This window comes from Rhamphochromis longiceps, linkage group LG19 (genome assembly GCF_057381845.1).
Source record: "Rhamphochromis longiceps isolate RC_006_pf linkage group LG19, R_longiceps_female_GT1.1, whole genome shotgun sequence".
Taxonomy (NCBI): Eukaryota; Metazoa; Chordata; class Actinopteri; order Cichliformes; family Cichlidae; genus Rhamphochromis; species Rhamphochromis longiceps.
Genome location: NC_140575.1, coordinates 7,068,562 through 7,083,896, shown reverse-complemented (window position 1 = coordinate 7,083,896; position 15,335 = coordinate 7,068,562). Strand labels below are relative to the sequence as shown.

At 40.8% G+C, this 15,335-nt stretch overlaps 1 protein-coding gene across 1 annotated transcript in view; it reads right to left on the bottom strand.

The window, feature by feature from the left end:
- kcnh5b (potassium voltage-gated channel, subfamily H (eag-related), member 5b) overlaps positions 1-15,335 on the bottom strand; it is a 190,397-nt gene that overhangs the window by 82,612 nt on the left and 92,450 nt on the right. Inside the window, exons 9-11 of the mRNA XM_085391423.1 lie at positions 9,939-10,138; positions 4,707-4,766; positions 1,035-1,227 (exon numbers count right to left, since the gene is read on the bottom strand). Of these exons, the coding sequence (XP_085247549.1) occupies positions 1,035-1,227; positions 4,707-4,766; positions 9,939-10,138 (453 nt within the window). The remainder of the gene's footprint in view (positions 1-1,034; positions 1,228-4,706; positions 4,767-9,938; positions 10,139-15,335) is intronic.

Genomic DNA, 15,335 nt, shown 5'->3' with positions numbered 1-15,335 from the left:
GTTTGCATAACCTGTTGTGTTGTGAAATCTGCTCAGATCTCAAGGGTCAAAAAGAAGAAAGAATCTTGAGATCAAACTATTTAACAAATCCACCTGTCACCTGGCTGACCTTCTCACTGGCTGCCTGAAATACACAAACTTTTACACTTAGCTAGATTAATGCGATGGTGTTGTGTTTAGTATGTTGCTTTGTTTCTTTTTTTTGTCTTTTTTTGCTTGTTTTCTATTCTTCTCTCAACAGGTGATCCAGGAGATTTTTATTTTTTTTCTCCCCCCCTTTCTCACTGTCCCTCTCCCCTTCTGTTTTTCCTTTCCTTCCTCTTTCTTTCTCCCTTTCCTATCTCTCACTCATGTCTGTCCCGTCTGTAACATCTGAAAATAAAATATAATAAATAATAAAAACAAAGATCGACCAAATGGACCAATACGGCAATGCCACGATGATCCATTTGGCAAAGTAAATCCATTGGGTATCCTTGTTGGTCTTCAGACAACAATTCTGATGGCTAAAGAACCAAATGGGACAGGCAAAAAAAAAAAAAAAAAAAAAAAAAGAAATACACAAAATGATGTTTTTGTATTTTCAGATGTTAAAGTAGTTTAAGTGTTTTATTAAATTTTCTTCCTGACTTCACCTGCTGGCTTCTCATGAACTCTTCTCATGAATGTGTCCCTTTTCCCAAGGCACATATTTCATGTTTGTTTTCATTTTAATAATTGCTTTATGGATAACTGACAAATTCAATATTTATTGTGCATGTGCAGCAATCTTTGAACATGCCAATCTCCTTACCTCAGTCGACATTTTGAGAAAGACTTTTTTGTTGTTGTTGCACAATGATATCTAATTTAAGAATTTCTACTTTCCAAACATGGCATTACATCCAAATGATGACTACGTGAATATGTTTGTTGCTTAAAGGTCAGAAAAGAAAAGGTGATGCTTTGCAATTGTTTTGACCAGCAGTCCAAATACTAGAGTTAAGTTCAATTTTCAAACCTGTCAGAATCAAACTAATTCAGTGATCACGTACCTAAGATGGCAATGACTTCGTCGTCCTGGATGACCTCCAGTGACCCCGACACCACGAAACAGAGGGTGTCAACGCTCTCCCCGGCGTGAAAGATCAGGTCTCCTGGAGCGCAGTGGGTGGTCTGAAACTCGACTGCCAGTGAGCGCAGGCAGCCATCACTAGCTAACCTGAATGCTGGATGTTCGTTGAACACCTGAATAAGAGAATCAGATTGAAGAGTTAGACTGGGAAAAAATGACCAGACAGGATGTGGTGCATTATACTGCTGAAAGAGGCCACAGCCATCAGGGAATAGGGTGTACATGGTCTGCAACAACGCTTAGGTAGGTGGTACGTGTCAATGTGACATCCACATGGATGGCAGGACCCAAGGTTTCCCAGCGGAACACTGCCCAAAGCATCACACTACTACTGCCGGCTTTCCTGTTTCTTTTCAGCACTGATGACAGTTTTTAGACCAAATTTTAAAGCAAGTTTTTCTTTCAACGCCTTTGGATTGCTGACGCTCGAGGAACACAGACACACTACAGCAGGCTTGGAGGGCTTTCTTTGCAAAAAAAAAAGTTCTCATCTCATAAGTGGACAAGAACACTTTAGATTTCGTTGCTTCCTAGTTTTACTATCTGCAGAAGTACACATTTTCTGATATCCTTGAGAAAATGAAACCGCTTCCACCCGGTGAGATAATCCATCAGAGCACCAGGGGAAGATTTTATTTGGTTTGTGCAAGAGTGTTTTTATATCAGTGCTCCTTGTCAATCACCTGAAGCCCTCAAGCAGAAATGTAAGCCTCCATCTGAAATAATCACTCAGAAGCACATCTCTCAAACTTCAGTGTCGCGTCTTTGTGGTTTCGCTCTTGGAGTCTTGTTTTGCCAGGACAGCAGGCAGCACACCGTCAGCAAATTGCAGCACAATGTGAGTGCATGAAGTGGTTGGGGTTTAAGGGATACAACACCTGAAATGTATCTAGTGTGGCACCGTTAAAGTGTTCACATCAGCTGCTTCATATTAAAACTGAAAGGGAAGAAAAAAGGAGAGGTTCAGATTTTTCCTGTTTTCTTTTTGTTAATCCATCCATCCATCCATCTTCATCCGCTTTGTCCGGGGCCGGGTCGCGGGGGCAGCAGCCTAAGCAAAGAGGCCCAGACCTCCCTCTCCCCAGCCACCTCCTCCAGCTTATCCGGGGGAATACCAAGGCGTTCCCAGGCCAGCCGAGAGATATAATCTCTCCAGCGTGTCCTGGGTCTGCCCCGGGGCCTCCTCCCGGTGGGACATGCCTGGAACACCTCACCCAGGAGGCGCCCAGGGGGCATCCTTGTCAGATGCCCGAACCACCTCAGCTGGCTCCTTTCGATGTGGAGCAGCAGCTGCTCTACTCTGAGCCCCTCCCGGATGGCCGAACCTCTCACCCTATCTCTAAGGGAGAGGCCAGCCACCCTTCGGAGGAAGCTCATTTCTGCCGCTTGTATCCGCGATCTCGTTCTTTCGGTCACTACCCACAGCTCGTGGCCATAGGTGAGGGTAGAGACGTAGATCGACCGGTAAATTGAGAGCTTCGCTTTTACACTCAGCTCCCTCTTCACCACGACGGACCGGTGCAGCGTCCGCATTACTGCAGCTGCAGCCCCAATCCGTCTGTCGATCTCCGGCTCCCTTCTCCCATCACTCGCGAACAAGACCCCGAGATACTTGAACTCCTCCACTTGGGGCAGGAACTCATCCCCGACCCGGAGTGGGCACTCCACCCTTTTCCGGCTGAGAACCATGGCCTCAGATTTGGAGGTGCTGATCCTCATTGCCGCTGCTTCACACTCGGCTGCGAACCGTTCCAGTGCGAGCTGGAGGCCCTCACCCGATGAAGCCAACAGAACCACATCATCTGCAAAAATCAGAGATGAGATTCTGAGGCCACCAAAGCGAAAGCCCTCCGCCACTTGGCTGCGCCTAGAAATCCTGTCCATAAAAATTATGAACAGAACCGGAGACAAAGGGCAGCCCTGGCGAAGCCCATCACCCACCGGGAACGAGTCCGACTTATTGCCGGCAATGCGAACCAAGCTCTTGCAACGGTTGTATAGGGATCGAATGGCCCGTAGCAATGGGCCAGACACCCCATATTCCCGCAACACCTCCCACAGGACACTCCGAGGGACACTGGTCGAATGCCTTCTCCAAGTCCACAAAACACATGTAGACTGGTTGGGCAAACTCCCATGCACCCTCAAGTATCCTATTTTGTTAATCACTTTGAAAAAAATGTGGGGCTTAATTAAAAATGTATTTGCATCTTAACCCAATCTTTGTGGGGGGAAAAGCAACTTAATGGACAGGACAGGACATGAAATACTGGTAAAAGTAAACAAAAATCTTGTTTTTTTTTAAAAAAAAACAACTAATTCCACTTCTTTTGTGAAATAAAACCAAAGCACAATATCTTCTTCCTTTGAAACTCCTAAATGACATCCAGCTTTAATTTCCTCTTACAATTAAACAGAATGTCTTCTTGTCCTGTTTCACAATCTTTTATCATAGTCAAACATCCCTGAAAAATTAGATGTATTTGAAACGAATGTAGTGCGTGAGCTTTATTTCAGAAGAGACACTGAAAATCAGCCGCACTGCATGACAAGACTAATTTTAGTAACTTCTGACTAACTGTCATTGGAGACGGTTGTCACACAGCACAATTACCCAACTGAAGGTGTCCTCTGATCACGCCACTTTAGCATTTGACATCTCCTAGAGTTTTGAGAACAATATCATTGCATGTTAAGTGATATCTAAAAGACTCTGAGCACAATTAACCTTCACTCAGTTATAGAACAAAAGCTCCCGATGCTGATGCTGTATAGTCAAAAAAGCATAACATCTTTCGCTGCTTTGTATATGACCCACAGATATATTTGAATATACAAACCAGCAGCCATGCTTCTATTCAGGCACTAGTGAACTATCCTGGAGATATACAATGATAAGTGGAGACAAACTTTCTTTATCGGAACAAAAACAAAACAGAAATTTTATTTCTATTCCCTATGCCTTTCTCTCTTTCCTTTACCCCCAACCGGTCGAGGCAGCCAGTCATCAATCCCTACAATCATCTGATTGTAGGGATTTCTCTTTTAGTACCATAGAGTCTTTACTTTATGGTACAAGGCACTTTGAGGCAAATGTTGTACTGATTTGGTGCTGTATAAATAAAACTGAATCAAAATTGAACTAAAGAACTGAAAGGTATGCCATGCTATGCCACAGAAACATCATGTCTTACTTCCCATCTGACATAAGACATGATAGTTGTCACTAGCAGCTGATTTTTCTGGAATGAGGGAAAACATTATAAGAACAAGTGTGTAATTGCTGCAGGTGTTTGACTTAAAGCTGTGCCAAAGCCTTGACTCCAAGTTTATGCTAAGCCCCAGCAAGAAAAAGACTCTGTCCTCTCTCAGCAGTGTGCACACGCCTCTCTAATCTCAACTTTGTTGCCAACCATATTGAAAGGTCTGCTAAAGTGTAGCTATTAAAGAGACTCACTCAGACACATACGGTTACATATCATAGCAGGAGCTTATTTTTCACTACCTTGAGACACACATTATCGCATCTTTCATAACTCAATTAAGCATTGTAACAGAACTGATGTATGGATATATGAAAATAACTGCATACCTTCCTGTTGAGATGGACACAGATGTCGGCCCGCATGTCCTTGGGACAGATGGATAAGACCTGTAACACAAGAAACATGAGAGGGTGACGTGGTAGTTTAGACTAACAGCACCTTCCTGTTGTCCAACGGCTTCCTTGGTGACCTTCTCTGGATGGATACCAGGCATCCAGCTAGTAGGAGAATCCCAAGTAGACCCTGAGATTATATGAACCTCATTCGACTTGGGTTCTCTGGATTTCCCAAGTCTTGAAAATGTTGTTGGGGAGATAGATTCAGGGCTACTTTGCTTTGGTTCATCTAGGCTAGGCAACAGACATTTTTAAAAAGAGGTCAGCGGTCAGGGACAGCTACACTGTAGCCGTCACCTTCCTCTGTCATACTACATCTGTCGGATTGTCAAGTAATTCAAAGTGTTAAGAAAAGAACGTTTGAAATTCAAACCTAAAGACAATAGGAAATCATTTAAGCTGCGTGATGTTTGCTTTCTGCCTTCTTATTGTTTTTGCAGTGAGACCTGTTGCATTCCTGTTTTTATTCTCAGACCACCTAACTAACTCTGCATGATTCACAATTTAAAAACACATATCTTTATTTCTGTTGTGTGTGTCTTTACTCAACCACCCCAGTTCATGTTCTGTCTTAAGCAATCTGTAATAGCTCCTGTCTTTTAAGGCCACTCTGCCCAAAAACCTACTATTTCTGTGCTTGGCCGACTTCTGTATGCCTTCTAGGGGCAGCAGCCAGTTCTTGTGAGCTGTGGGCAGTAGTGGCATCACCTGGATGTCATAGGTGTGTTGTGCCTGGAGCAGATGACCGTATCACTGAAGTATTCCCTCTGAGGTTTTGGCTCACGAAGAATACTACATTTGTTGGCCTCATTATTAGAAAGCCCATTTTATCTGATTGTTCAACAATATGAGGATATGAGAGAAGCGTAACAAGGTTCCTTTTAAAAAACTTCTCATTGATGCCATGTGGCTGAGGAAGGGATTTGGAAGATAAATATTTCAACGCTCAATGCAGTGTTTTAGATTATGACAAACATGAGGTGTCTGTGCAAGGTGAAAGAACAATATATGTGCATTGAGTTTATTGAACATTGTTGCTGCAAACAGAAGCTAAATGGTAAATGGGCTTTTTCTTATATAGAGCCTTTCTACTCAGTTTGAGCACTCAAAGCACTTTCTACTACAAGTTTCATTCACCCAATTACACACAAAATGCTTTATCTGACATTCACACAGATGCATCCTGGTTCAGTATATTGCCCAAGGATACTTGAGCACAGGGCTGTTGGTGCTAGGGATCAATCCAACAACACTCCAGTTGGCAGACACCCACTGACTACCACCTGACCCACAGCTGCTCCATCAGCCCTATCTTATTTTCATCCTGGGCAGTGTATTTGTAGTGTGATTGACTTGGGTCAGTAAGTCAGTTGCAGAAAAAGACCAGAGGCTTTCTTGCTCAAGAACACTTCAGCAGAAAGCAGATGCTGTCAGAGAAGATCAAAAACCTCAACTTCAAAGTGAAAGCTTATTTGTTTTGAAACCTGATTTTTCAGAAACTTCCCGTCTGTGTATGAGTGACAGATTTTATATTCCAGTTTGTTTAGTTGCATTCATTACCTCGCAGTGAAAACAACTGCAGCAAAGGCAGACTGTTAATGATAACCGTTTAGTGTAACTCATTACACACTTTTTAAAATCTGTCCCAATAAATGAAGTACTTAGCAAAATCAAAGAAAACAAAATATCATCCTCCATAAATGCTGCCATCTTACTTATGAACAAAATTGAGGAGGGGGGGAAACTTAAGAGAAAAAAGACATATAAAAGTCTTTTGTTTGCTCCATTTAATGTGGATCATACAGTATCAAGAAGCCTTTGGGAAACACTGGTGTTTTTGGGTGTGTACTCATTTAAAGAGCTGACTATGAACCATATAACGGCTCCCAAAGTGACAAACTTATCTACTAATTGGTCTCAGCTCTGACAGTGAGGTATTTATCCAGAGAGCAGGAGCAAAACTAGCCTTATGTGTCTTCAAAAGTGTATAATTATCTGGGACTGATGAAGAAGAGGCTAAACTGAAAATAACGTTACTGGGAAAGTAAACTAAATGGGCAGAGAAAGAAGGCATGGACAAAACTTGAAAACAGGAAATAAATAATAAGAAGATTACATGAGGCTTATCTTGGATCATGAGTTTATAATGTGCCAGTCTCCAGTTCAGCCAAAAAAACAAAAAAAACAACAGGCTTTAATATTATTTCATATTTAATAAAGAACATAAAAATAAACAAAAGACAGCTAATCTGTCTAATATCCTCAAAGTTAAATCAAACTGGGGAAATTTCAAATCTCAAAGTCTCAAAAATGGAGGTTCAAACAATATTATTGCAAAATGCAATATATACATATATGTATGTATACATGTATGTATTTGGTTAATTAGCAACCAAGGCTTAATGTCTATTTGGTACAATTTTAGTACTTGGAAAAGAGAGCTTTTCATCTAGTATATATCTGGCATTTGGAACAGTTCTGTTCTAAATATTATTTATTATTTAATATGTATTTAATGGTAAATGATGTGGGGTGATTAGCTAACTCTGATATATGCACAAAGTATACAGGTATTGTGGTAGTGTGCTGAAATATCATCATGAAACATTATGCCTTTGGACCACTTTTCTATGGGTAATCGTCATAATGTGAAGATTTTATGTATGTGTGTTCCTTATTTCCTCCTAGATGAGAAGACCGATCTTGAGGAAACTTTGTATAAAGAAAATTAAATATCTAAATCACATATAAAAAATGTTTTATACAAGCTCTACAATCATATTTATACATTTGACAGGTCAGCTGAGTAGAGAATGGAATTTCAGATAAGAATCTTGTGCCATAATATAAGCATGCACATATTTGCATGTTCTCTAGCCCTGTGAAGACCATGCACTCGCTCAGGGTAGTCAACTTGATGATAATGACAGTGAGGAAGAGTGGAACCCACAGTTTTAAGGTGCAGTTAGGAGGTAATGTGTGTGGGTAAGCACCAACATCTGTATTGGTGTATGTGTGTTAGGAACATAGATAGGACTACAGAGGGGCTCATGAGGTACCAGGATTCAATGGTACTCCAAAAGTCAGAAATGTGATGTCCACCTCACATTTACAAGCAACTGCTTCCTGAAGTTCCACACATAACGGTTATTAATGCCACACACACACACAAACACACACAGGTGTAAAATGCAGGGTTCATACACCTTTTTCAGAGTCAAACTCAAGCATTTTTAAGCACTTTAAGGTCCATTTCAAGCTTTTCCAGCACATTACCAAAAAAAGTATGCATGTTTCACTTCACATCACCTCAGTAAGACCATGTGAAAGTTAAAACAAATCATATGAGGTTGACTGAAACACTTTTGTTCCCCTTTTGCTAAAACATAGAAAAACACACCACACAAAATACTGCAAAACAAAAAGGCTGCCTTATATGTAGATAGTGTCGAAACTCAAAACGCACATCTCACTTAAAATTTAAGACGTGTAAATGTGAACAAATCCACTTGTTAGAGATATTAATCTCCTGCTGAAAAAAAACAACCCCACAAAACAAGACAACTGCACCAAAAACCACAAAATACTACACACCGCAGCCAAATTAATATCTCATCAGATATTGATGCTTCTTTCATATGTGACACAAAAAACAGGAGACAGATGTTTGTTTGTTTTTTGTAGCTCATTCATTCAAAATTAACTGTAAGATGTTTAACTACATTGCTGCTGTGTTATTGTTGAAGTCCTAAATTATCACCTTTAAAGTGTTTGTGCTAATAACATCATGTACAGTAAGACAGGCATGGAGAACAGCACTGACTGGGAGAGGCTTTGAACAGATGACATACTCAGTTCAATTCAACATATAAGACTTTAAGAATGCACAATCATCTATCAAAAACCTATTTATTTAATCTATCATTTGTGAGGTTATTATGTACAATTATAATGTAATGTTCAGCTGCCTTAAATAAACAGGCAGCTTTAAAGTATGAAATATTCATTTGTCTACTGTCTCAGTGGCTGATAGTGCCCCACAGGCCTCAATGTGAGCTTGTAGCCATTATAATGTTGAAGTTGTTTAACGATTAACAGATTTTGAATGAAAGCAAGGGAACTTCGGTAGCACAAAAAAAGTGTCTATTCTTTGTGCACATATGGATCAGTCATATTACCATTGTTTCCCACTAAGGTGTTGCCAAAGGCACCTAGTTAATGCTTGAAAAAGCTGCAGCAATACACAAAAATATAATCAATATTCTATTTACTTGGTGACAACGCCGCTTTTAGCCTTCAATCAGAAAGCCTTAATTTGGCTAGTTAAGCATCGGGCTAAGGCTTAAAGCTTTCACTTAAGGAAAGTCACTCACATTACTGCTACTGCTACGTAATCTTAGTTAGGTTCACAGCATATTCCATAAATTACCATGCCATAACTAACTGTTATAACAGCGCTGCCATATTGCATCATACTGGGTGCATTTCAGTCATTTATACACATAGCTAGTTTCCTAGCTATGTGTAACGTACACACTCTCGAAATAAAATACACGAATAGAACTTAAATTTAATGTATATAATCTTCACCAAAGTGCAGATGTCTGAAACAAAATGAGACAATAGCCTTTAATATGTACATTCCCAAATTTCATACATTTTGGGGGGAAAAATTAAGAGTCTTTTTTTTGTTAAGTTTCCTGACACTATATGTTTGTGTAAATTAGGTTAAAACTCATTTATATTCACTTTCATTACGGCACATAATACTGAAAAGAACACTTGTGTGTATTTTAAGATGTTTTCTCTTTGCTCTGAAAAAAATGTTATGTAGATTTTTATTTATTGATTGATTTACTTTAAGACTCTTTGAGAACACTGATACAGCAGCTAATTTTGAGACATATATGGGTAAATGCTCTTAAATGTACTGTTTTTGGATGTTATAAGCATCTATGACTATTAAATATAAAACCGTCACTCTCAAGCTTTTGCTTCCTGACACATCACTTGATACTTTGTAATCTGTATAAACGACACGGTGTCTGGCTTTTTCAATTCCAGCCCGGATGATTACTGTAGCACAAAATACCAAATCTCCATAAACAGATGGCACATCAGTAATACATTAGCTTTACCTGACATGTTGCGTCTCAGTCTCACCTTTTCCGTGTCGATGCCTTTGGTCATTGACCAGGTGGAGACGATGTAGTCCATCACCCTCTCACTTAGACCCTTGGGAACTTGGTAGAGTTTCAGGAAATCCCTGACATTGTTGAGCATCTCATGGTAGCGATTGGTGTTGGCATACATCTGCTGGAAAATCGTGGTCACATTTCCAAAGATGGTGGCATAGAGCAGAGCTAGAAAGCAAGTAGGAGAAGAAATATGAAATGTATAAAGCGCTCATTTCAAAAACATTTGATGAAAACAATTATTTTGACTTGAACTAAATATCTGCTTACTGCAACACACCGAGCCAAAAATCTAATGTTTTAAAAAGAAATGGAGCCTGCTTTGTTTTAATTTCTAACCATAAATGTACACCTTGCAAGAAGCCAATAGTGAAAAGCACTACATAAATACTAATTTGGTTTATGTGCCCAATGAGTTACACCAATCCACCACAACATTTAAAGCAACTGGTCCTTCTAGATAAAAGAGTCTTGGCTTGGCAGACCTTCCAAACAAATCGTACTTGTACAGTCATGAACATTAGCACGTATTACACTAACTGAAGCATGGAGTTTGAGATGAAGATCCTGAGTCTTTTGCAATTTCTCTGAGCATGGCACAGTCTGACCTTCAGTGAAATTGCTGGAAAGATTGAGGCATTGGGTTTATACCATCCCATCCATCCATTCGCTTCCGCTTATCCTTTTCAGGGTCGCGGGGGGCGCTGGAGCCTATCCCAGCTGTCATAGGGCGAAAGGCGGGGTACAACCTGGACAGGTTGCCAGTCTGTCGCAGGGCTAACACACAGGGACAGACAACCATTCACACTCACATTCACACCTAGTGGCAATTTGAATTATCCAATTAATCTATCCCCACAAGCTGCATATCTTTGGACAGTGGGAGGAAGCCGGAGTACCCGGAGAGAACCCACGCAAACACGGGGAGAACATGCAAACTCCACACAGAAAGACCCCGGCCTGATGGTGGAATAGAACTCAGGACCCTCTTACTGTGCGGCAACAGTGCTAACCACCGTGCCACCGTGCTGCACCGTTTATACCAATACTCCTGAATACTCCAGACTAGCAAAGCACCAAATCTCTGCTTTTATAGAGGTGATCCCAATAGCTGATGATCATTTAATTGGGTGCATTTGATTAGCAGAACATGGCTTCTACTTACCCTCTGACTTTCTATGGAAGAAGAGAGGGTATATTTAGTTTGTTACACTGCATAGAGTCCCAGGAAAACTTTCTTTTTCACATGACTGTAGGTACAGCTTTTGGTAACAAGACCCTTCTGCCAAGGGTCCGATGCGATGGACAAATGGAAAAACTTCAACAGGAAAAGTCCTGTTGTCTAAGATGAAAAAGGCAAAGATGACTTAGAGTGGCTGAAAACCAAAGAGGTTTGTGTTTGGCTTTGGTTTGTGTTAGGTATTATACTGAATAACAGCTTAAGAATTTAGATGTCTAGACAGTGTTTAGTTAGAAATCGCGACAGTGTAGAAGCTTCAAGGTGAAGGGACACCAAGTCCTATGATAAGGTCGGTCATCCAGACCCTGTGAGATAAAAACAGTATCCAGTCTAAGCCAGAATTACTCTCACGGTCATTAGAAGAACAAGTTATCAGGGAAGAGATGTGAGGAAGGGGAACCTTCCGCCTTCTAGGTGCAGGTCGCCAGGGCAGAGAGACAGAGCGCTGAGAAGCTGGGACTAGCCAAAGCACCAAAGAAGGGAGAGTTAAATTTAAACTCTAACTTCTCCCCACCTGTTTTAAGCAATCTGATACGTGCACATTTTCCATATAAAACTCTGTGTAATGCTAAGATAGGTACTCTCATGGCTGCAGTTACTGTTTAGATGAACGATGTAGATAAACGAACGCGTTCATAGTGTCAGCACACCAAATATCTTTAGGTAAGATAATCACCCCACGCTGTTCTCTGATGCATTGATCGCAGGGTGAATGTTAGACAGAATGCACTTAAGCACAGGAAAAAGTTCTTGGGTGGGTAGATGAAAGGAGGCGTGTTGTATAAAGCACGTTGAATGCCATGGTAGAGCAGAAAACTGCTACATAAGAACCAGTCCAGTTACCAAATATCTTCAGATGAGTATACACTTGTAGGAGAGAGCTGCATGACTTGAAAGACTTCAAAAACAACATTAACTTGGCATTATTTGAAGCAGATGGGTAATCACCAAAAACTGACTTTTTATTAGCCAAATACAAACAGATGTTTGTGACAGTGGCTTAGAGGGGTGCAGGTTTGAGTAATCATCTAAAGCCACTTACAAAAGTCAGACAAACTTAGAGATCAGTGTTAGATGTATATTATATAATGTCTCCTGGTGATCAAGAGTGTTTCTCACCTTTGAAATTTAAAGCCATCATGCGTCACTGCTCAGCCTCCTCACTATCCTGCTTGTACTTTACTGTTTCCATAGAGACCTCACTCAAAATAGTTTTTTGCCTCCTCCCAGACAATACAAGTGACAAAGGAAAGAAAAAAGAAACAATAATTTGGAAGACTTCTGAAAAATCTTGTGGTTTGCAGGAGGTGGAGGGAATCTGACGACATGATGTGTGAGAATGCAAGGCTGGGGCAGAATGAATGTACAGTACAAAGGGGTAGTTTGTAAAGAAGGATCAAAGAGGCAAATGTTGGATTTTCTTGCAGCAACTGTGCATTCAAGATAAACTCTCTATATGGATGCTGTATGAGGTAGTGTAAAAATAGTAAATTAAAAAAACAAAGAAAGTGAACCAGAAACATGACAAAAACAAAGTGTGTATGTGTGCTTTCTTTTCCTTGGACAGTTTATCTCACAGAAGCAAGTCTACAGAGACACAAAAAGAAAAGAGTGTGTCTGAAAGAGAGACAAAACAAAGAATAAAAGCAGGACATTCACACACATAAAGGTGTTGCATGTCAGTGGTGAGATAAGTCCTTCAAAGTCTGCTGCCTCCCAGCCTACAAAACCTTTCCAGGACCCCGTCAGCAATTCAGGAAGAATTCCAACAGCACATCTGGCCTGGAACTTAAGGTTCAGACTCACAGCTCTCCGCCCCCCAAACCCAAGATTTCTAATTGGCTGACTTGATAGCCCATAGGGAGGTAAGTGTCACCTCAGAACACAGAAAGGCAATGGTTTGAAGGTTAATTCAACCTTGGGATATCAATTTCTAGCCAATTTTATTTTATCTAAAGTAGTGACATGTGGATGTGTGGATGGGTATGAAGAGAAGCTGCAGAAGAAATCTGTGTCACCACAGTAAGTAACCACAGTACAAAAACTATTTGGGATGAAAAGCTAATTAGTAGCATTCATCAGGTGTAAATGAGGTCTGGCTATCAGCACTTTGGAATACTGGTTGTCAAGGAAGCTCGAGACAAATAACAGGGCTCAAATTAAAACAGACTGCCAAAGAATTGAGCCTCCAAAGGTACAAAAGCAAGATATTCAGGAGTCTTTAAGATAAGCACTTGAACTTATAGTGTTAACAAAACAGTTTAAATATGTTGAGTTTACAATTTCGGTACTTTCTCCTTTGCATTTCTATAACAGTCAAAGTCTGTGTTGACTTAAGCACATTTCCATAGCTTATACAACCTGCCATGGCTTGAGTTTGGCCTGTGGAAATCAACCTTTTGAAGCTCACCACAATTGAGTCAGTCAAAGAAAGTCAAGAACTGGAATCATGCTGTTAAATAATATTTGCACCATATTTATAAACTAGTGTATAAAAATCTTGACACAAAGTTTTAAGAGTTCTGTCGATGAATCATTTCCCTGAAAACTTGGCTGACTCCATCTATTTTGCCAAAATTTCCTTGCAGCAACTCAAAATAGCACTCATTAGTTTGCATACATGAGAACTCCAAATGAGATGATAAATGGTAAACTGAAGGATCTCCACCAGATCTGAACCAGAGCATCACAGAGCTCGTGGACAGTCTGAGATACAACCTGGTGACGTTGAACGGAGCAAAACATATCCCAGAGGTGTTCCAGGACAGGATGAAATCCTTGGACCCAAGGTTTCATCCATATAACTAACGGCAGTCAGGGTCCTATTGCACAGCCTGTTGAAGTCTGTGTTTCCCTCCATGGCTACGTCCCACCAGACCATCAATGACCCACCACCAAACCGCAGCATAGCATTCTCCACGGCTTCTCCAGACCATTTCCCATCTGTCACATGTGCTCAGGGTGAACGTACTCTCATTCGTGAAGAGCACAGATGGTGGACAAGGAGTGGACCTGCCATTTCTGGTATTCCACAGCAAATGCCAATCGGGCTCCACAGTGCTGGACCGTGCATGGTTCCACTAGAGGATGTCAGGCCACCCTCATGAAGTCTGTTTCAGTTGTTCTGAGACATTCCTGCAGTAGCCTGCTGAAGTTCATTTTTTAGGGCAGTGGCAATGCTCATTCTGTTCCACAAAGGAGCAGGTACCATCCCTGCAGGTGAGTTAAGGGCCTCCTGCAGCAGATGGCCGCCCTGCCTGAGCCTGGTTTTGTTGAAGGTTTCTTCCTGTTAAAAGGGAGTTTTTCCTTCCCACTGTCACCATACGATTGTTGGGTTTTTGTCTGTATGTGTCATCGTAGGGTCTACCTTACAATATAAAACACCCTGAGGCAACTGTTGTTGTGATTTGGCGCTATATAAATAATTGAACTGAATTAATTCCTGGAATCTCCACACTCCACACTCTTGGAACTGTGCTGGGAGACACAACAAGCCTTTTGGAAAGGGCACGCATTGATGTGCCAACCTGGAGAATTGGAGTATCTATGCAACCATTGTAGAGTCTAGGTATCTCCTAATGCTACCAGTAGTGACAATGACCCTAGCCAAATGGAACCTAGTGAAAAACCAGGAGCGTAAAAATGTCAGTGGCCTCCACCTGTAAAACCATTCCTGTTTTAGGGTTTGTCTCATTGTTGCTCCTCTAGTGCACTTATTGTTTATTTCATTAACAGAAAGTAGCTGATACTGATTAACAACCCCTTCCTCTACTTATCTGATTAAAGTGTACCTGCAGTTTTTTTGCACAGTATATGTATTTTGGAGAAAATATATTCATACAGAAGTATCTGATCTCAGTAGGAGAGTAAATAAATAAATACAGAAGTAACCAACAAAGCCCTGGAATCACAGAAACCTGTTACTGATGGATTGCTGATTATGCATCGTTCTGTATCAGCTTCCAGAAACACTTTTCTGGTCTCACGTGAATTTAGACAGTTAATCCATGTAGTCAGGCTACGGTTGAAGCTGTCATCTCAATACTGCATTTAAAATCTGACCTGTCCCCTATGGCTCTATTTATTTAAATCTGTCTGTGTTTTCCCATCTGGTGGATACAGAAA